The 22,170-nt window shown below is 50.1% G+C and overlaps 1 protein-coding gene and 1 long non-coding RNA gene across 4 annotated transcripts in view; one reads left to right on the top strand and one right to left on the bottom strand.

Annotated features, from left to right (window-relative positions):
• The window catches only part of NBEAL2 (neurobeachin like 2), a 127,367-nt gene that overhangs the window by 70,356 nt on the left and 34,841 nt on the right, over nucleotides 1-22,170 (bottom strand). For all 3 annotated transcript variants that reach the window (XM_088150469.1, XM_088150468.1, XM_088150467.1), the window contains exons 2-3: nucleotides 11,326-11,414; nucleotides 6,793-6,957 (exon numbers count right to left, since the gene is read on the bottom strand). In XM_088150469.1, coding sequence (XP_088006595.1) covers nucleotides 6,793-6,957; nucleotides 11,326-11,414 — 254 coding nt within the window. The remainder of the gene's footprint in view (nucleotides 1-6,792; nucleotides 6,958-11,325; nucleotides 11,415-22,170) is intronic.
• LOC148214547 (uncharacterized) lies at nucleotides 13,222-18,949 on the top strand. The gene is made up of 3 exons (XR_015797796.1): nucleotides 13,222-13,396; nucleotides 18,494-18,682; nucleotides 18,810-18,949. It is a non-coding gene; the product is annotated as an uncharacterized LOC148214547 (long non-coding RNA).

Here is a 22,170-nt window from a genome sequence, read left to right on the forward strand (position 1 = left end):
CCTTCCTGAAGTGTTGGACTACAATTCCCAGATTCCTGACCAGCCGGGGAGCAATGGAGCTATTTTTCTTTTTTATACGGTTGGCGTCCAGGCAGAGGCTGCTGTGCTTTGGGGGGTGATAGGAGTTGTAGTCCAACTTCAGAGCACCTTCCACCTGGCCCAGTGTTTCTCTAACTTGGCAACTTTAAGACATGTGGACTTCAACTCCCAGAATTCCCCAGCCAGCATGGCTGGCTGGGGAATTCTGGGAGTTGAAGTCCACATGTCTTAAAGTTGCCAAGTTTGAGAAACACTGAATTACGTAATATAATACCATCTGCTCTTATGCAAACCCATCTCTTGATAATGTCTGCCTTGACTTGGAAAAATAATATTTTTATGCTAGGCACATGTTCAGTACAAAAGACGCCAAGAGAGCTGTATCATATAATCCATTCCTTGCTGCAAATAAAAACATTGGCACTCGGATCACGCTCCCCAAAGAGACCTGGGAACTGAAAACTGAAAACAGATCTAGCCTCCCCTGGCAAATTGTACTTTTCATGTTAGGTTTTGGTGGGCATGTACCCCACATCCTAACCTGGTGAGGGTCTCAGGACTCAGAGCAACAATGGTTTTGTTGCCGCCTCTCTGCTTTGAAACAAGTTTTCCTGAATTTGTTTGCTTTGGTTAAATTAAGACCCAAGAATTCCGGATGGCATTTGGGGCGGAAAGTGGGCACCGTTCCGTTTATAGCATTTGCTGCTTTTTTTGCTGGGTTTTTCGTTCATCTGGGCGGCGATCAATGTTTGTTTCCAGCTGGTGAGGTCAACGTCTGAGGAATCGCTTGCTATAAAAATACAAGCAGCACAATTGCAGCCCAAGCAATACCAATGCAATACAAACAAATGGAAAAAGGGGTCCATTTCACCCCCCCCAATATATTAGGGCCTCCGTGCGTAGAAAGAGGTGGCACCAGCTTGCCAGCGTTGGCAGGAAAACGTGGGCGTGCTCCCAGACTACCATGTTTTGGCTTCTGGCCGTGCACCGGTTTCTCTCTCCAAAGTTGCACCAGGCAGTTCGCCCTCCAGGAGGAAGGATGCTCGGAGCGCCGGGTGTGGGCAGAGTCTGCAGGAATGGGGGAGAACACCCCCCAGACGAGACAGTGCGCCCCCAAATCTTTCCGGGGTATTCCTGATCTCTCCCCTCCATCGGGCAGAACATTTCAAGGCTCGGTTGCTTGTGCAAAGACACAGCGATCCCCGGGTCCTTATCTGCTGCTTACAGACCGCAGGACCCACAGGAAGGTGGGGAGAGCCACGCTCTGTCTGCCCCCCATCCTGCCCAACTAAAAATAAAACACAGCCCTATCTCTTTTGTCTTTTGAAGGGGCCCCAAGGAACTGGGCTGGGAGAATGGAATTTGATAACCAAACTGCAGCCGGGCAGCAGGGCACGGGGACTGCCCTCCCCGTGGGGGCTGAACTGACCCCCTGGGGCGCTTTTGGGCAAAGTCCACGCCCTCAGGTAGGCTGGACAACCATCCCCATTGCCAGGGCTGTCCAGGGACGATAGGGGAAGTAGTCCCATTCAGCCGGGCTAGTGCATCTTCAGGAAGGACAGTTTTATAATTTCCAGCTCTCCTTTTTTTTGACAGTTTGGCGAGCTTTAGCCTCCTAGCAAAATCCAAGTGGAAGATGCATCATTTTCCTTGCAAAAAGTCAAAGGGTTCGGGTGCCCCCCCAGCCATGGAAGCTCCCTGGGTGTTTGGGCCAGTTGCTCCTGCACAGCCCAGCCTCCCTCGCAGGGCTGTTGTGGGGGGGGGCAGGAAGTTGGAAGAAGGCTTACTATAACGTAGATGCGTAGGCTTGAGTCCCGAAAAGCTGGGATAGAAATCAAACAAATCTGTGGCACGCTACGCTTTGGCACTTTTTACTGACTGTTCCCTGTGGCTGTTCTTAGGGAAGCCCAGAAAAACTAGGTTCTTCAGGGTCAAAGGGACCAGTTCCAGCTGGCACGGCAGGAAGGACAGCTAGTTTCCATGCGTGCTTCTAGAAAAGTTATATATATTTTTTCTATATCTAGAGAGAGGAGGGAAAAGTTAACCCAGGAACACTTCCAGCAGTGAAGGGCCATGCCAGGAAACAAAGCAGTAAACTAAACACCCTGCACTGCAATAGCGGCTTTGAAAACTGGAAATGGCCAGCTTGCTTTGTTGATGCTAATCTGTATTTTGCTTTTTTTTTTTTTTTTTTAACGTGCAGCTTTCAGAATGAAAACAAACCAGGCTTCGTATTTTAATGTGCAACCTTGAGAACATCTTTAGCAACTTCAAGATGTGTTCGAACAACTTTAGCAACTTCAGGAGGTGTGGACTTCAACTCCCAGAATTCCCCAGCCAGCCATGCTGGCTGGGGAATTCTGGGAATTGAAGTCCGCATATCTTAAAGTTGCTAAGGTTGAGAAACACTGCTTTGGAATAAAGACCAAACCAGGCTTCATATTTTAATGCACAACCTTTAGAATAAAGACCAAATATATTTTGGTCCAATATTTTTAATGTGCAACTTTTAGAGCAGAAACCAAACCAATTTGGTTCCATTTTCAACCTGTTCAATTGTTCAATGTGTTCGATGGTTCACTGAACAGTTCAGATTGCTCGATGTTCAGTTTCCCCTTCTTCTCCCATTGCTGTAGAAGTGCAAACGTCACGCCATGCTCCACGCAGAGAAGACAACCAAATTCTGCCACGTTAGAAACGACACCTCTCAAGTTTGTCGCAGCTGGAAGCTGTCCCCCCAACAACGAGATGAGAGGTTTGTATTGCAAACATCCTGGCACCCAAAGGTCCGGGGACCAGTCCCCCAAAAGGCCCCAAAGCTTGCCCGCTTCTGCAATCCGCCCGAAGAACAGCCACAAGCAGATGGCAAAAAACAGCTCAGAGTTTCACATCCAAAGGATGCCCATCTAAGTCAGTGGTTGGACTGAATTGCACACCCGCTCAAGTTCCCTTTGCGGCTGTTTTCACCCGCATCATGAAAAAAGTGTATCTGAATGGGAATTACCCAAGCCGGCCATCTGGACCCACCTGGGGGAATATTTGCACCCTCGCTGCCCAGCTGGTGTTGTTCTGAGCGGCTGGAAAGTCACTCAGCAGCTGCAGGGGCGATGCTGACTTTCAGACGGGGAAAACTACAACCGTGGTCAGAAGGAGCTCTTTCCCACATGCTAAAAGCAAAGGGGGGGGGGAGAATTGAGAAAGGATGGAGGTTGCACCCTCCAGTTTCTGGTCCGTCGGTGGAAATGCTGACTTCGTGCAATCGTCCGCCCCAAGAACGCAAGCAGACGCTCTCCAACCCTTGCAGAAATGCTAATTGCAGCTTCCAATCTCCACAGAGACGGAAGGGCTCCGAAAAAAGCCGGAGACGGATCTTTAAGGTGGGGGGGACCTTCCCTTCCCCGGAAACCGAGGGCCTGAAAGCAGCTTTTCAACACACGTCCTGATGAATTAAGGCCTCCAGCCAGGAGCTCTGTCCAAACAGGAAGGAGGTCCGGCTCTTGTGGGTTGAGGGTCTCCAAGGTTTTTGGGGAGAAGAAAAGGATCAAGGCCAGGCACAGTGGGAGGGGGATATTTTAAAGAGCTTAAGGACACAGAGGCCTGGAAGGGATGGCGGATGGGTTTCCATGGAAACAGGAACTGCAGAGGAAGATCCTGCTTGGTCCAAGGTTGAAGACCTCGGAGGAGGCGTTCCTCTTGATCGCCACCTCCCCTGACTTGGTTTCACTAAATGTCCCCTAATGAAGTTCAGTGGGGTCCTGTGGAAATGCCTTGTTCTGGAAATAGGAGCACCCTTTTAACATGGGGCTTTGGGGTAGGAAGCTGGCATCTCAAAAATGGCCCTCCAGGTGGCAAGGGGGCTCTTGGCTGGATCACCAGCAGGAGAGGGTACAGGGGATAGGCAGGAGAGCTGGCAATGAGTCCTCCTTCCCCAACCTGGTGCCTGTCAGATGCATCAGAACCACAACTTCTGGGGGCCCCAGGGCAGGGCCACGCGGATTGGGAATTCCCAATGCATCTGCCGGGCACCAGGTTGGGGAAGCCGTCATCGGTAATGCTTTCCACCACATCAACAAGTCTTCAGATTACTGATGAACTCACAGACCACCGCAGAGTGTTTTGCAGACGCCAAGCAACCAGTTCTCCTCCAGGCAAACTCTCTTTATCCGCCCCGCCACCCTTTGACAATGCATTTCTTTTTGGCAACCTGGAGCAAATACCAAAAGGTGAGGTAAAACTCCCATAGTCATAACTTCAACTCCCAGTCTATGCTATGCTATGCTATACTTATTTAAAAAAGATTTCCAGCCACACAATAAACATTGGCTTGAAGTGGGGGAAGGAGATTTCACTGAAATTGGACCTGGTGCCCTTTTCATGAGAGGTTCTATTGGGTCCCCTCAGGAAGAAAAGGAACGAAAAAGGAAAGAAAGAAGGAAAAGAGAGGGAGAGGGAGAGGGAGGGGGAGGGGAGGGGGAGGGAGGGAGAAAGGAAGGAAGGAAGGAAGGAAGGTAGGTAGGTAGGAAGGAAGGAAGGAAGGAAGATGTAAAGAGAAGAAAGAGAAAAATAGAAGAAGGAAGGAAGGAAGGAAGGAAGGAAGGAAGGAAGGAAGGAAGGAAGGAAGGAAGGAAGGAAGGAGAAAGAGAGAGAGAGAAAGAGAGAGAAAGAAAGGAATAAAGAACAAAAAATGAAAAGAGAAGAAAGGAGAGAAAAATAGAAATAGAGATAGAAAGGAAGGAAGGAGAGGGGGGAAGGGAGGGAGGGAAGAGAAGAGAAGAGAAGAGAAGAGAAGAGAAGAGAAGAGAAGAGAAGAGAAGAGAAGAGAAGAGAAGAGAAGAGAAGAGAAGAGAAGAGAAGAGAAGAGAAAGAAATGCATAAGGAATTGTAAGCTTTCAGTTTTATCGGTTTAGTCCTGCAAAAGACCTAGTCATGCTGAAATAACAGGCTGGCATTTACTCATTAACTTTGAGGAAATGCTTCACTAACGCTTCTTAGTGAGACAGTGAAGGTGGACAGCAACTTGGCAGCCTCAGTCACGGCCAGGCTGCGCGTGGCACCCTCCGCTATCGCCATCCACAAACCACTCCAGCCCAGTTGGGCCCCCGGCACACGCACGCCACTCCAGGCATGCCAGGATCCCCACTCTAGAGACGACCATGCCAACCAAGCCGGGTGCCCACCTCCGCCCGGCCCAGAGGTGTGTCCCAATACCGATGCCCTCTGCAAAGCGTGGCGCTTTCTGCCCATGGTCCGCCCTGAAAAGGAGCAGCGCAATGGGAATGTGGGCATCGTTGAGGGTTGCTACGCGTCTTCCCTCTCTCCTTTCAAACGAGACAAACCGTCCATGCATTTAAGAATTTAAATTCAGAAAAGGCACATGTGGAGGGAGGGAAAAACCCAAGAAACTCAAGCTCCTTTGCCATTTCCTCTGTCTCTCTTCCAGTGACTGAGATGAGTAATTATTCAAAGCCTTCAGCACATCCTTGCTCTCACTTTTTATTCCTGCTACTTCTGCCAGTGTTTCTCAACCTTAGCAACTTGAAGATGGGTGGACTTCAACTCCCAGAATTCCCCAGCCAGCCATGCTGGCTGGGGAACTCTGGGAGTTGAAGCCCACCCATCTTCAAGTTGCTAAGGTTGAGAAACACTGTTTATATTACATAAAATATTATATAGGAAATATACTATTTTCAACTGTCATAGAATCATCGAATGCAAGGGGTGGGAGCAACCTTGGAGGTCATCCAGTCCTATCCTATGACAAGGGCAGGAACCTTCAGAGAAAGGTTCACCTCAGAGAAATGGCTTGAACCCTTCCAATGATGGAGCCCCCATGACTCTTCCTCTCCTTCAGAGCTCTCCCAGCCGAGAAATTCCTCCTCATTTCATGTCTTCCTTTGGACCTCCATCTGTAAAGCTTCCATGGTTGGGCCTTGTCCTATCCTTGGGCACCATGGAGAAGAAATCCACACCATCTTCTCTGGGACATCCCTTCAAGGACCGGAAGACTGCTCTCGTGTCTCCTCTTAGCCTTCTCTTCTTTATGCTCAATATACCCAGTTCTTTTCACCGTTCTTCAGAGGACTGAGCCTCCAAGCCGCTCACCATCTTCACTGCTCTTCTCTGCCCTCTTTCCAGCTCCTTAGCATCCTTCTGATATTGGAGCAACCAGAACTTCCTTATTAGCAGATTGACCCATCCTAACCATTTCCTTTAGCTAAGAGAAGTGGCAGTAGAAAACCTCATTTTCTTAAAAGGAAGTTCTTCTAACCGTTTCCAACACACTCAGGATTTGCATCTGGATAAAAAACCCAAATGCGTCTTCCTCCATTCAAATATCATCTGAATATCATCACCTGTAACTTACAAAAACCAACCCAGCTGGAGAAATCACATCGCCTCTTTGAACATGTTGCAGAAATTGAGCAACAATGGTACGTCAAAACCTAGACAACGATTCCAAATATCATGTTTATGTTAGACTTCAAAGCCATCTCCATTTTATATGGCAGTTTCAAGCCCAGGCTGATCGGAATGTAAACCTTGCAGGGACAGCAAGTGTTTTAGCACTCCATAATAAATGTATTTTTCTTGAGCAGTTTGTAAAGACTTCCATCCTACAAGGATAACACATTTAGATGGAACGCAGGTGCTATAAGCTGCCTGTGCTTAAGTGTTCCTTCTGCAAAAGGTGGAAATTATTCATAGCTGAATTTGGAGAAATACAGGGTTTCTTAAAAAAGGAAGAGGACTTACCTGCAAATTATGACAAAGAACTTGATCAGCAAGAGCGCCTGTTTGAGGCCAGCCTCAACGACCTCTTGACGTGAAATTTGGGACACAGAAGAAGTCAGCTGTTGGGTTAACACTTGGAGGACATCCAGAGGCAGAAGTGGGATTTCCGAGACAGAGTCCTCCGGTCTAGGAGAGAAAGAGGAATACCCTGTTGGTTTGCAGCCTCCCTCTGTGGCATGACATATTTGCAAAGTTGCAAAGCAGAGAACTCTGTAAACAGCCCAGGGGAAATTACTTTTCCTGTACTGGCCTACTTCACAAGGTTGTTGTGAGGACAGAAGGCAAAACCCTTGATCTCCCTGGAAAGTGGACAGGATACACATATCACAGTCAAACAGAGAAACCTAATTCTGTGCTGCTGTAGGCAGAAGGAAGAGGTGGGTCTAATGGGGAGACAGGAGACCTCTGGGTGATCTCAGTTAGTTCTGCAGGGGTTTTCCACCTCCTGCAACAGCAAAAGCATAAAACCTTTTTTTTCGCTAAAGTTGGGTAGCTCAAAATAGAGAAAACACCCTAAAATTATAATGCAAGCCCTAAGGCTAGCTTAAAGTGAACGGTTCCCATTTTAATCTCTCACTAGGAGAGATTCGAACTGGGGGCTTGCAGAGCGATTTCTGCAACTGGGATAAGTTGCAGTCCACCCATCTTAAAGTTGCTAAGGTTGAGAAATACCGTATTATATTATATAAAACAGTATATTGGAAATATACTATTTTCAACTGCCACAGAATCATCGGATGCAAGGGGCTTTAAAACTAAAACAGAACCAGGGCTCAACCTTGTGATAGTGTTAGAGAGGCGATGGCGCACTGAACATAATGCGCCCTCGTGCACTTCCGAGGATTGCACAGCGAGCAGCTCTTCAGAAGAAGAATGCAAATCTTTACAACGTGTGGGACTACACCACACAAGCAACGCAGAAGGGCTTTGGAGCATCTATCTGTTGCAGTCCCAAAGGAGGAAATGGTGGAAATTATTCCCCCAATTGATAGCCCTGTGAAAACCCGAAGGATTCGGGTCAGTCGGAGCAAGGGGCATCTGTGGGGGAGACGGAGCTGTCCAAACAGGCAGGAGGGTACCTGTGATGGCATGATCAAAGCCCCCCCCCCTTTTTACACGCTTCTTGGAAAAGGGCCCATTTGCCCAAGAGACCGGGGGGTGGGGCGGTCTGGCTTGGCTTGCTAGCACCTGTGTAGTTGCAAGCAAGAACAATTATACTCCTTGTCTTGCTGTATTTTGCTCTGATAAAGAGGGTTGGGGGCATCTGTAGCTCGGAAACCCCCCTCCCCTGGACCCTAACATTTGACAACATCATGCATGAACCTTAGATCAGGGTTTCTCAACCTCAGCAACTTTAAGGTGTGTAGACTCCACCTCCCATGCTGGCTGGGGAATTCTGGGAGATGAAGTCCACACCTCTTAAAGCGTGCTGGCTGGGGAATTCTGGGAGTTGAAGTCCATCCATCTGAAAGTTGCCAGGGTTGAGGAACCCTGATCTATGGGTCTATTAATGCCTGGGGTCATCGCCTTAATTCGTCTCTGTTTAACTCGCCCGCCATTCAGAGTTGCCACGAGTTGGGCAGCCTAGAAATCTGATTTATTAAGGAATTTATCCATCGAGCTGCCTTTTCTCGGTTTGTTTTTCTGCTCTCGTTATGTCTATACAGTTTTCTTTTTATTGCTATATTGATGTTTTAAACCACGTTCGCCCCTCCGGAGTCGCCCCAGCCCTATAAGCGGAATAAAGCAAAATAAAAACCGAACAAATAAGTAAATAAATAAATAAATACACGAAAAGGCAACAGGGTGAGAAGCACCCGCTCCGTTGGGCGTGCTTTGGGCACCCTCGCGCCCAGAAGGGAGGTGAGGAAGAGGGCACAGATGGGTCCTCGAGCCGTTACGCCATCAGCACTTCTATGTGGTAACCCAGCGGTGTGGAAATCAATCCCTCCCTTTGCTGATCACAAGCTGAGGAGGTGTTAAAAAGAGCAAAATGCAAGCGTTTTGGCGTTTGTTGGCTATACGGAAGGCCCCAAAGGCTATTCCGTTTTGCCTTCTTTTTGCACGTCAGCAAAGGCATACTGGCCCACAAGGCAGAGAATCTCACCATGGCCTCCTTTCCTCCCTCTTGGGTAGTGAAATTAAACAGCTAACCATTTGCGGTTCTTCCCGATTTGTTGTCGAAGGCACGGAAGGGGTGACGTTGTCAAATTTGTCTGCCTACAGACGCCCCCAAACCCTTTTTCATCCCTTCCGACAAAGCCAGTCAAGGCAGTCGTTGTGATTACTGGCAACTACACCACTGCTAGCAAGCCAAGCTAGAACCGGTCCATCTATTGGGCAAACGGGACGTTTTTCCAAGTCCTAAGACTTGGCCAGCTGCAACGCCCGTTTCTCCAGCCGCGCTGGCATCTGGGTCCTCCCTTTCTGCTGGAAGGGGAGGACAGGTAAATGTTCAAAACTCCTCCATTTCACCTCGATGTCAGCAGTCCTTGCAAAAGGAATTCCCGGTGATTGTCTGGGATTCAAAGGACCGTTCAACGCGGGTCTGATCCTGCCTGAGCTAAAAACTCGATAACGTGGGGAGCTTTCTCTTTTGGAGAGGACCTCTTGTAAGAGATCAGTCAGTGGGTGGGCTGGAAAGGAAAGGAAAGAAAGGGGACCTGGGAAAGCCTGAAGAGCAGGTGAAATAATTCAAGTGGCACGTGTGAACGGGTCAGCGTTTTTTCTTTAAACAAATTCCATCTTGCTCTTGAGGGTGCTACTTTTCTGTCTTCGCCAGGAGGACAGGAGGAGCCTCTAACACAATTCTGACGTTATTTCTTGGCAGGGACATGGCCTCTGTGTACCAGCAGTGGGGGGAAAAGAGCAAAATCCTTCAAGATTTATGAAGGCTTTGGAGGGCTGATTTCTCTTAGAGAAGGGGGAAGTCGGCCCATTTATAGGAGGGCGAAGCAAAGCGAGCGACACACACACACGGAGAGAAACAGACTGTCAGTAAGAGGTTGCCCCGATCAAAAGGCCCAGACGTTGCATTTTAGAAGGTGACCACATATTTTTAAGGGGAAAGTATAGTTGGAAAATATACAACTGAGTATTTTTTAAATTGCTTAAGAAAGCTTCTTAGCACAGGAGCTGGAAAAAAAAATTCAGACTGAACAAGAGAATTCATCGCTCAAATGGTGCACGGGCAAGGACTGGCAGCGTGGTTCCTCGGCTTTGATTGCCCCCCAAAACAATATCCACACCCACCCCAAATTAATTGTGTAGAAGCAGTACGGACTCCCTCCTGCTCAATTCCCAGTGACTACAGGTAGTCCTCACTTAACAACCATTCATTTAATGACTGTTCAAAGTTACAGTGGTGCTGAGCAAAGGGACTTAGAACCAGTCCTCACACTTACAACCATCACAGCATCCCCACGGTCTTGTGATCGTAATCTGGGCGCTTGGTAACCAGCTCACACTTATGACGGTTGCAGCGTCCCAGGGCCACGTGATCACCATTTGCAACCTTCCCAGCCGGCTTCCAGCAAGCAAAGTCAATGGAGAACTGCATGATTTGCTTAACGACCATGTGATTCACTCAATGACCGCTGCAAAAATGTTGTAAAATTCAGGCGTGACTCGCTTAACTGCCCCGCTTAACAACAAATTTTCCAGTCCCTATTGTGGTCGTTAAGCGAGGACTATCTGTATATGGACACATTCACGCAGTTTTCTTAGCAGCAATAAAGAAGTGATTTGTCATTACTAGGTAGAAGAATCCAGAGATGGCCATGAACGTAGGCATCCACTTAGCCCGGACAGACAGGACAGGGTGAGGAAGAAACTCAAGATTGCCTCACCTTGATTCTCTTTAGTATAAAAGCAGAGAGAAGGAATGTCTGATTCTGTTATTGTACCCTGTTGCAATAAAGTAGCGTTCCCATAGGTCTTGTGGTGTCTGTTTCCTGACCTGGCCTACCTCAAAGCGTTGACAGTCTTCTTCTGGGATGTTTTCTTGACCTCCCAATCTAGCCTGCAACTCTGGGATATCCTGGTGGCCTCCCATCCCTATACTAAACCAGTATGCCCTTGATTTGCTTTTTAAGATCAACTAAGCTGGGCAAGATGTTCCCCTCTGCAGAAAGATTTCAAAGGGAAATTTCAAATCTCATCCTATTTCACACTTACACGATTCTGGGCTATTTGGGGAGGGGGGGTGCGGATGGGTACCGAGGACCCAAACTGTTTGACCTCTGGGAGAGAGAGAAAGAGAAAACATATGCGCAGTGCCCACACGTGTGTCAGCAGGTGTGAGAACATTGCTAGAGTCCTGCCTGGTATCTGCTTTAGGCAGCGGGAACAAAAATACTTGTGCTCTCCTGCTTTGCTCCGTAACATGATGTTTTAATTATATTTTTTAACTAGATTTTTCTCTTCTCTCTGCTTCCTCCCCGAGACTACAACGGAGATCCCTCAGGCCCTTGGCGCGCAGAGGACCAGGGTTACCTTCTCGGTTCCAGGGAATGGACAGCGATGATCTTCTCAAAGTTGGTGACGAACGCCTCTAACCATTGCTGCAGGTAGGACAAGTCTTTCTAGAAAAGAAAAAGTAAAATAGGAGTTAGGAACAGAAAGGAGCCCCTTTTCTCCCAGGGAGTGAGGTATTTCCAAGCTCGGGACCTTGCCGGATCGCGGCTGACCCCGGTCAAGGTGATCGGACGAAGAGGAAAGGAGGGCCTTCCGGCTGATCTCCGGCCCCTTCATCCTCTCCTCTGCCTCAATGCACCATTCACGACTAATGAATCGGACTCAAAGGCATCCCTTTCAGGAGCTGCAGCGGCCTCCATCAAACGCACCGCCATGCACGCTGTGCTTCTCAATGCGCTTTCGGCATCCGATGCAATCAGCTGCAACTCGCGAAAGCTTCTGCCTTTTAATAAAATTGGTGAGTCGGGAAAAGCGCGGCCGGACGCCGCCCGACGGCATGAACTTCAGCTCACGAAAGGCGATGCCTTTTCATAATACACGTTAGTGGGAAAAGGTGCTAGCAGACGCCTCCTGGCTTTTTGCCCAGCACAGGTGAGCCACGGTTCTTTCATCACAACCCAGAACTGCACGTCTTGGGCACCGCAGTCCTGGATCCCGTTGTGAGTCAGGCCCAAACGTTTGGCCAGCCGCAGCTTTCTGCAGCCGAAATTCCTGGTTGTGACAAAAGGGGAAATGCACGTCAGGATACACAACAAACCCTAGTTCCGCAACGAGGTGCGAGTGGAGTCAACGAAAGCAAAGCAGCCCAACTTTTAAAAGGTTTGCATCTTCCACCGGCCTCTGGATGCAAAGAACGGGGGAATGCCGGGGGGCAGGGGGAGGCCCGGGGGTCCCCATAGCCGCCTTAACATACGTTGCCCCGTCTCCAAGTAGGTGGCTTGGGGGCAGGTGACCTCCAGGGTGCTCCCCTCAGCCACGGTGTGCTGAAAACAGGAGCGAAGCGGGTGGCTAATCTTGGCTGGCATGCGCCAGAGCAAAGGGCGGCCTGCACAGCATCGTACCAGGCGCACTCTCTGTTTACAGCTAAAATCCAAACACGAGATAAGGATGAAAACGCAGCCGGGGGACGGCTGCCTCCTTTACAGCCGGCCTCACTGACTTCTGTTTAGAAGAGGAGATAAGGGGAGGTTTGGACCATGGTAACCTTCTGCCCTTGGCTCGGCGTGGGAGGAAATTTCTCCTGTCTGCAATCGCATTCCAGGCCCAGCTGGAAGGAAGGGGAGGGCAACCCCTCAATCGCCCAGGCCTGGCAGAGACGTTTCATCTGGTAAGGGCCGAAGCGAGGGGGGTCTGCAGCTTGAATCCCCGGGCCAAAAGGGCGCCCTCCCAAGGCAGCTGGGAGTTCTCGGTGCCGAGGGGAAAGAAAGAGGTCAGGGCGAGGGGCAGGCTAGCCAGCAACGAGCTGCTGATTGGGCTGGGGGCAGAATGGCCATTAGCAGCATTTGCAGAACTTCAGAAAGATTTGCTTATTTTTATACACTTCATCGTCGACAGAGCGGCCCACCCTGCAACTTCAGCAGTGAGACTAATAAGGTTCAGCGCGCAAAAGGCAGGACAAGAGAACGGCAGGCTGGAGAAGCCGGTGAATGAGATTCGCTTCTTCGGCTGACGGAGATTAAGTTCTTACAGCACTGAACCTTCCTGGGAATACCAAGTACTGTTGTGGTATTGACCAATGACTTCATCCAGATCCCACTTTTCCATCCGTGGTGCTCGAGACTCCAAAGCCTTCACAGGGGATCCCAATAATTCGTATAACAACCCTGCCAGGTAGGCCAGCCCTGTTTCCTTTTAGTGCAAGGTGAGGAACACCACGGAGATGACCCCGGAGATGATCCTGGCTTTAACCAAGCAAGCACGGGAAACAATTTGGGAATGCTCCCATCTCCCAAGACACAGGCTTGGTCTTTACACTGCATTGTTTGTGAGACTATTTGGTGAACAGAAGGGCAAGGAACCTCTGAAGCTTGGCAGGCGGACCTCTACCCACATGCAAAGGGTCCTGGTCTTCCATTCCTGGCCTAGCTAGGTAAGTAGGGGAAAACTCTTACAGGTAGTCCTCGTTTAACGACCATTCATTTAGCGACCACTCAAAGTTACTACCGGTCCTCGCATTTATGACTGTCCCAGTGCCCCCATGGTCACATGATCACAATTCGGGCACTTGGCAACCAGCTCGCACTTATAACAGCTGCAGCATCCTGGGGGTCACATGATCACCATTTGTGACTTTCCCAGCTGGCTTCTGGCAAGCAAAATCAATGGGGAACTGTGTGATTCACTTAATGATTGCTGCAAAGAAGGTTGTAAAATCTGGTCCGGTCATGTGATGATTTGCTTAATGATTGCTTCAGTTAATGATGAATTTTCCAGTCCCTATTGCGGTTGTTAAGCGAGAACTACCTGTACTACAATTTCACAAAATGAAATTGAATCCTGGGAGAATCGGGACATACAAACTGAAATATTGACCCAACATGTAATTCAATTCTGGAATTTGCTACTGTGAGATGCGGGGCTGGCTACCAGCTTGGATGGCTTCCAAAACGGGTTGGACCTGTTCATGGAAGTCCTGAAGATCAATGGCTCTTAGCTTTGATGGCAGTGGGACAGCCTCTGAAGGCCATCTGCTGGGAGACTCGTGGGCTTCCTTGGGCAGTGGGTGGGCCCCTGGAGAAGGGACTGGGGTGGATGGGCTAAGGGTCCGATCCCCCAGGGCACTGCTTAGGTTCCTGCGTAGTGAGTTTCAGCCAACTAATAGCTTTAAGAACAAAACTAGCTAAGGGAAGTCAGACATCTTGACTCAATGGATGGATCCAGAGACGGTCACCAGGACCTCTGAACTCAGCCACAGGGTTGTAACAGCTTAGCATCATGTGCAAATCATGTCCAAACCAGTTCAGTAGATTGAAGCTAAAACAAACAACGGCTTGGTGCCTCATCTGAATTGGGCCCGTCACAGAGCATGATTGGCAGATCGCTCCTTCTCTGACCAGCTTTTGCTCTTGGCAAAGAAATGTAGGCACATAAAATGAACACCCCCCCCCCAATTATTTCCAAAGCCTCTTGCTCCCAAAGTGTAAGAAGAAGGTGCGAGACAATGGGGGCGAAACATCTCCAAAATCAAGCTACCAGAAAGCAACCAAGACGACTTCTTCACAGAGCCCCAAAGGACAGGATCCCTTGGCTTTCCAGACCAACAGATTCCTGGCTTAGAGATCCAACAGAATTTCAGCAAGTGGGAGAGGCAAAGGATCAGGAGGAATCGCTGGAAGCGAAGAAGGAAGCCACGCACAGATGTTGTAGGAGGAGGGCGTGTTACTCTGTGGTAGCCAAAAATCAGGAGCACCATCAATCAACAGAGCAAATCATGAAATCATTAGCTTTCGTGAGCTGCCCCTTGGACACAGAGAGTGGCACGGGCGGAGGCCTTTTCATTACATTTCTGAGTCAGAAAAGGGGCTCCCGGACTCCTGATTCCATGCCCAGACAAGAGATCGGAGCATCAGGAATGTGGCCCAAGACCCAGGTTTAAACCTCCCCTCTGCCCGTTGAACGAGGGTCCCCCTCTTGTTTAATTTCAGAAAGCTGTCCCGAAGATGAAAGGAGCCCTAAACCCAGCTCATCCTCACACGGTCCTTGAGTTGGCACCCACTGGCTTCGCAAAGCATGCCCTTAAGCACCCCAAAACACACAACCGGACTGGGAAATGCCCTTTTGTGATGGAATGGAATTATGAAGGCCAGGCTCAGGGAGATAAGCATTTTCTTAGCTCCCCAGAAGAGCGTGAAAGGAACAAGAGGATGAGACTGGCACTTCCCTGAGGAATTCATACTGTTGTGGCTGGAGGACTTTGGGAGCTGGGGTTTTAGTCTGGGAAGACTGATGTCAGGCCTAGCCCGAGGAACTCCAAGAGACCATGCCAATTCAGTCTAGCTATGTTTATTAGCTACAACCTCCAGCAAGAATCTTCCCAGACTAAAACCCCAGCTCCCAAAGTCAGCCAGCCACAAGAGTGTGAATTCCTCAGGGAGGTGCCAGCCTCATCCTCTTGTTCCTCCCACGCTCTTCTGGGGAGCTAAGAAAGTGCTTATCTCCCTGAGCTTGGCCTTCATAATTCCATTCCATCACACCTTTAGACTCGGCTGGAGAAAGTCGAAAGCCTGCAGAAGGCTCTGAAGGGCTAAGAGGTGACGGGACGGGCAGGAGGGGCCAGGAACAAGGCCAGTCCAAACCACATCCTGTGCCAGCCCCACGGCCTCGCAACTGCCTTCCAAATCAAGGGCCCAGAACGAGATGTACAAGATGCTACCCAACGAGTCTTTCAAGCCAACACAAGGGTGTGCGCTGGATCCGGCCCCTTCGAGAAGTCCAAAAGGGAGCTTCTGCCCAGAACGAAAATGCCAGTGTGGGGTGAGAAAGACATGTCCTTCCCCCCCCGCTCCAATGGGAGCTGTAACTCTGGTCCACAATGAACGGTTTTACCAGGGCTTTCCAGCTGCAACTCTCAGGGGAAGGAACGCTGAAGCAAGAGATTGCAAAACCGTGGCACGTTCGCCGCTCTCTGCAACGTCTTTCCCGCAGATGCAAGAACTGGAATTTGTAACCCTGATGGCTTCCCCAGAAAACGCCTGATGTTTGAGCATCTCTGCCACCTACTTTTTGGCTAACTGGGAAAAGAACAAAAGCCTTAAATCGGTGTTTTCCAAACTTGGGCACTTTAAGGTGGGTGGACTTCAACTCCCAGGATTCCCCAGCTGGCTGGGGAATCCTGGGAGTTGAAGTCCACCCACCTTAAAGTGTCCAGGTTTGAAAAACACTGCTTTGAATTGTTTGTCAGGCAGCAGAACGTGCTCTTCCTGCACCTTTTTTCCTCAAATATTGCAAGTGTCTCCACTAGCAGGTCTCTCTTGCTGTATGGTGTGCAACTGAGCACCAAGAAACACATCGCTGCTTCCTTGTTTGGAAAATTTTAAATCAGAAAAGCTGTTCTTGCATCACCCCTACCCTGAAGCTGATCCTCTAAACAGGATGGACTTCAACACCCCCCCCCAAAGTCTCCCCCTGCCTAAAACATTCCACCCCCAGCAGTCAAATGGGGAATTAAAAGGTTGGGCTGCTCTCTGAACTTCTGAGTTCAGGTTTGGCAGGTCCCCTACAGCAGAGAAGACAAGGAGGACTCCAAGCAGGTGGGTGGACTCCATTATGGTGGAGATGGGTGCCCCGTGGCGAGACCCGAAGGATCAGGTTGGGGACAGACCTTCCTGGAGAAAATCTGTCCATGTGGGCCCTAAGAGACAACCCCGACGTGATGGGACATAATCTATCAATCAATATCTCATCGTCCCCGAGCAAACCTGGTTGGTTTCCACATCAAGGCAAGGAGCAACTACATTTTTGACATGTCCCTCAAACTTTAAGCTGCCTTTAAAATCAGTTGGGAAGTTCAACATTAACTCTTCTGCATGTCCCCACTGAGCCCAGACAAGGCCACCCCATTACCATGCCTCTTGGACCTCCAGACCAATCATCCCCGCCTTACTTCCCACCTGGGAACATCTTCTAGGTTGCCCTCACCAGCGATGGCTGCCCCCGCTAGCCAGCCCGGATATTGCCCACCAAACCTTGCCTCAAGCACCCAGGCCAGTTTCCAGTGACTTGCCGCTTCCTGGGGGTCAAGCCCCACAGCTTTGGTACCCCAGGGCCCCCCCAAAGCGTGCCATGCAAGAGGATGCAACGCCCAACTGACAAGGCCCCCTTCCCTCCCATCAGCTGGGCTGAGAACATCCAGAGCGTTGTTTGCTGAGAGCCACGACCAGCACCCCCTCTTTTATTGCAAGGGGTGGAGGGACTCCAACTCCCAGCCGGGAATTCTGGCCCTGTAGTCCATGGGGTACCAGCTGGGGGCTCATTGCAGCAAACATTTCCCAACCCTAGTCAAATCTTAGTGCAACCGAAACGAGTCCTTAACTAGCAATGAGGCTTAGCAGACTGCAGGTCTCTGGGGAGTTCCTGCCAGCCAACCGGACAAATAAGTTGGTGCTCTGAGCATAAAAAACAACTTTATACAACTAGCAATTTTAGCAGGATCCCAGGAAAGGACCAGCAGCCCACATTTCCTCATCTCTCTTCTCAGAAGCTAAGGATGCCATTTGACAAGGCAGCGCATTTAATTTCTCCTGTCCTTTTTGGGGGGCGTGGGGGAGAAAAAAAGATGGAAGAAGCGATGGAAAACAGGCAAGAGGATAAGGGCACTGCCATTCAACACACACCCCCAAGCAAAATCCACAAGGGAGAAAATTAAACGCACAATCAGACCTCGGTTGGAGGTACCCCAAATACAGATGTGAAGGGGAAGGGCCTTCCGGAACAGCAAGACGCCTCCAGATGTTGCGCCCAGAAGCAGGGGCAAAGTAACCCATGTAGCAAGGCCCCCTGTTTAGGAATGTGGGGTTACAGAGTGGAGCCCCGAAGTGGAGGGGGAGGAAACGGCTTCCGGGGACCAACCCCGCCGTCCTTCCGAAGCCCACGCCAACCCTTGGCTCCAGAGGGGCAAAGGAGATGCTCCGTTGGCACCTCCAACGCATACCCGTGCCATCAATCCCCACACCTCCCACCCCCTGCGCGGAGGAAGGGGCATGGCGCCGTGGCAGGAGGTCGGCACGCTTTTACCTGGCACGGCGGGGCACAGCCCTTCCACGCAGGGGCGTTTATGCACGCCATGCCGGGGGATGCTTTTAATCTCCACGGGCCGATGGATCCATGCCGGCGACGAGGTGCCCCCGTCCGGAGAGGTGCAAAGGGAAAATATTTGCAGAGAAACTGAGAATGCCGAGGAAAACACCCGACTAGAAAGTGACTTTCACAAAGCAAGTTTTCTCGGTTTAACAGGCCCCAGGAAATGCCATGTCACTATAACAGACAACACTTCCTTTCCTGCTGAACTACAGCACACCACAAAACACGGTTTCAGTGTCTCAGTTGCACTTGTGACAAGCGAACACTCCCCAAACCTGCTGCTGAAATAAAAAAAAAAAACCAAAACCCTGAAGCAGGTCTTTGCTGGCAGCCAAACACACACACGCACACACACACAGAGCTTGATTTACACATTATTTCATTGCAGATATGAGTCACACAAAGTCACTGCACTCGCTTGGGCTGAAATGCAAGAGTTGGCCTCCGACAGCGACCAAAAACAGAGAGGAGATGAAAAAACAAAAGGCCAGAGACGTTTTGCACGCTTTCAAGAACGGCGTCCGCATCGGCCTTCTGGCGCGCGATGGGGGGTCACGGCTCCCGTCGGCCGTGCAAGGTGAGGACGATGGGACTTGAAGAGAGACAGGTCCCAAAGCTTGAGGGAGGGCTGGGGGGGGGGGCTCTTGGAGCAGGAGCCAACCATGGCTGGAGAATTTGGATCTGAATTTGAATCTTTGCACCAGGTCAGCGCGTACCGGAGGAAAACCTGCACGGATGGAGCAGGTGAACGGTCTCAGGAGCACCTTGGGTGCATTTTCCATTTTCAACACTCTGTTTTAGCTTCCGGGCAACGAAGAGGATGCCAACATTGACCTGCTAGATCAAAGAGGATGAGACCAAGGTTCTCCTTTCCAACAGATGTGGAAGGAGGGCCCCAACATCTGTTGCTTCACGGTAGGAGGAGAGCGGCCAAAAATCAGAAGGAATCTGCTCCCCTCTTTTCCGATGCACAAATTTGTGTGCTGGAAAAAGGGCGACCCGACCCCTTCCCAACTTCCTTTACAGACTTGGAACACGGAAGCTCGGTTTAATGAGCCTGGCTTCTAAGTTCCCACATTTTATTCCACGAGTGCCTTCTTTTTGTGAAATCAGATTCCCCGGACAGCTCAAGCGGTTGAAGAAGTTGTGGAGGCTGCATTTGAGCCCGCAGGATGTTCAGGAGGACGACGTGCACAACGGATGTTGCCCGCGCCACGCAGTACCCAGCAAGGAAGATCTGCAGATGTGGAAGACGATTTGTAGGCCTTGAGTCGAAACTGACAACATCCCTAATGCTTGATGCAAAGTACAAATAGTGAAACTGAGGTTCGCGGTTGGGGACCCAAACGGAAGGGGAAGAGCTAGCCCTCAGAAGCGTTCACCGTCACGTTTATTCTTTTTAAGCCCCGTTGTTGTCGTTCTATCGCAGTTCTTTTTTTACTTGGGGGTTTCAATATTTGAACCATCTGCCGAGGAGAAATTTTATTTATTTATTTATTCATTCATTTCTTCATGCACTCCATTTCTATAGCCGCCCATCTCAGACCCGTGACTCCGGGCGGCTAACAACAATAAAAGCAGCCAACGTTGAAAACAGTACAAAAAATTAACTATAAATATAAATGCAGCCAAGAGATCTTAAAACACCGTCGGGGTCAGCACAACCATGAAACGGGGCCCTTTGCACCCTCGGGGCCCCAGGCCTGGGCCTAAAGCCCGGTCTTCAAGGCCTTCCGAAAAGCCTTGAAATACAATGAACTGGCCTTTTTTTTTTTTAAAGACAGGGTTGCGTTTTAGTTTTAGTTTTGCTTTTCCGTTTGTCGTTTTAGGGCTGCTGCGAAACGGCCGGAGGGTGCTTTTAAGAGGGGCGGCCGTGCAAATCTTTTAAATGAATCAATGCAAAATAAATAAACGTGCTTTCCACCCTTTGCTCGGTACGCATCTGCCTGCCGTGCGCCCTGGATCGTGGGCGTCTGGGCAGGGAGCGGACCGCCTCCGAAAAACGGAGCAGGTGGAGGCCCCCCCCACCGGTGGGCCACCCCGCTTGGCGTTTTGCAACCGGGCCCCAGGACTCGGGCAAGCGATGATTCAACAGGCTTGCTGGGAACGGACCAGCCGCAGCAAACCAGGTCACAACTTGTCTCAAGCGTGCACATTTTGCACGAAGCAAATCCGGTCCTGTTTGCCTTTTTCCGCCACCTGCTTACAGGATGGAAAAAAACAAGACGTCAGCCGGTTTCTGCACCAAGGAGGGTTCGCGCCCAGCCCTTTCGCGCTTTGGAAATAGAAAGAGAGAGACGGGGGAGAAAAGAAAGTGTGCAGGGGGGAATATAACGGGGGGGGGGGAGAAGATCTGGGGGGGGCGGCTGTTCCAAGCAGGGACGGCATCGAGCTGAGCTTGCATTTGGGGGGGCCTTGGTGTGAACGCTGGAAGAAAACGGCAGCCGCTTCCTTTGGGGACCTACGAAAGTTGGCCCCGGGTTGATTGCAGAGTTTAGCGGTTTTCAAGCGGGCTGTGGGATTCTGGGAAATGTAGTTCCAATGCAGCTGGAGAGATGAAAGCAGTGTTTTTCAGACTTGGGCCCTGTAAGAGGTGTGGGCGTCCAGCCGGGGAATTCTGGGAGTTGAAGCCCGCACCTCTTACACGGGCCAAGTTTGGAAAACACTGGATTAAAGCAATTTAAAAAGATGCTCCCATGAAACCAGTGTTGTCCAAACTTGGCCACTTTAAGATGAGTGGACTTCAACTCCCAGAATTCTTTGGCTGGCTGGGGAATTCTGGGAGTTGAAGTCCACCCGGCTTCAAGGGGCCAAGGTTGAGAAACACTGGCCGAGGCACTAAGGAAGGGACTGTTTTACTCATGTGCCAGTCCGATTAAATCACCTAGACCGCAGCGTCGACTTTGTAAAACCAGCACGGCATATTGTGCCTTTACGCAAACTCCGGACTGGTGTTTTTGGGGAACTCTCTTGACACTCTGCTGCTGCAAAAAAATTAAAATTAAAAAATTAAAACCGCCAGCTTTAAGTGTATGTACCGCAGACTTGCAAAATACAGATAAAATTGGGGTGGGGGGCTACAAGGTGGGGGGGGGGCTGCAAGTCTCACAAAATAAGTCTAGGCCAGTGTTTCTCAACCGTGACCACTTTAAGATGGATGGACTTCAACTCCCAGAATTCCCCAGCCAGCCTGCTGGCTGGGGAATTCTGGGAGTTGAAGTCCATCCATCTTAAAGCGGCCAAGTTTGAAAAACACTGCAGTAAATGCACCGTCCTTGCCGTGGGCCAAGATGATTTATTTGAAGTCCAGCTTTTTAAACCCCAGGGCGATGCAAATGTATTGGCTCAGAAGCCTTAGCAAGAAGCGGGTCTTTTTATAATTCCAACTCTTATCGGCTGCTCTTCCGGAACGCCCCAACCCGCCTCCAAACGAGGAAACCAGCTTTTTAAACGGCATCCTCGATCGATATCCTGCTCTCCCCGCGGGGTTTGGGTGCTTCAAACTCCACTTTTTAAAATGCACGATAACGCTTTTCCTGCAATAATATCTTTTCCCCTTTGTCTAAGGCCTGTTTTTATCCGCTTGTTATTTTAACCGCTGTGCGCCGCCCAGAGTCGCCTCGCAAGATAAAGGGGACGTGCAAAGAAGTGAAATAAAGAAGCCCTAAAAGCCGGTTGCAGATTGGCTCCAGCGAGGAGGACGGTCCGCGCAGACGGCTGCTGCGGCGCGAGATCCTCCGAGGAAGTCCAATCCAAACCTCAGAGGTCAAGACCACCGAGCTGGACCCTGTTCTAGGAACTGACCAGCGGCTGCAGAGACCTTTCGAACGGGAAGGTCCACCTCTACGTTTAGGGCTGGCCGGAAACCCCTTCTGGGCTTTTCGCGTCAAACTGAAAAAAATGAACTTACAATTGATGGTTTTGATGATCAGACAGAATAGATCAGTGTTTCTCAACCTCAGCCACTTTAAGATGTGTGGACTTCAACTCCCAGAATTGTGCACAGCTGGCTGGGGGATTCTGGGAGTTGAAGTCCACACATCTTAAAGTGGCTGAGGTTGAGAA

This window comes from Python bivittatus, unplaced genomic scaffold (assembly GCF_059951505.1).
Source record: "Python bivittatus isolate LINGU-HERP-01145 unplaced genomic scaffold, Pbiv_v1 ctg000610_np1212, whole genome shotgun sequence".
Lineage (NCBI taxonomy): Eukaryota > Metazoa > Chordata > Lepidosauria > Squamata > Pythonidae > Python > Python bivittatus.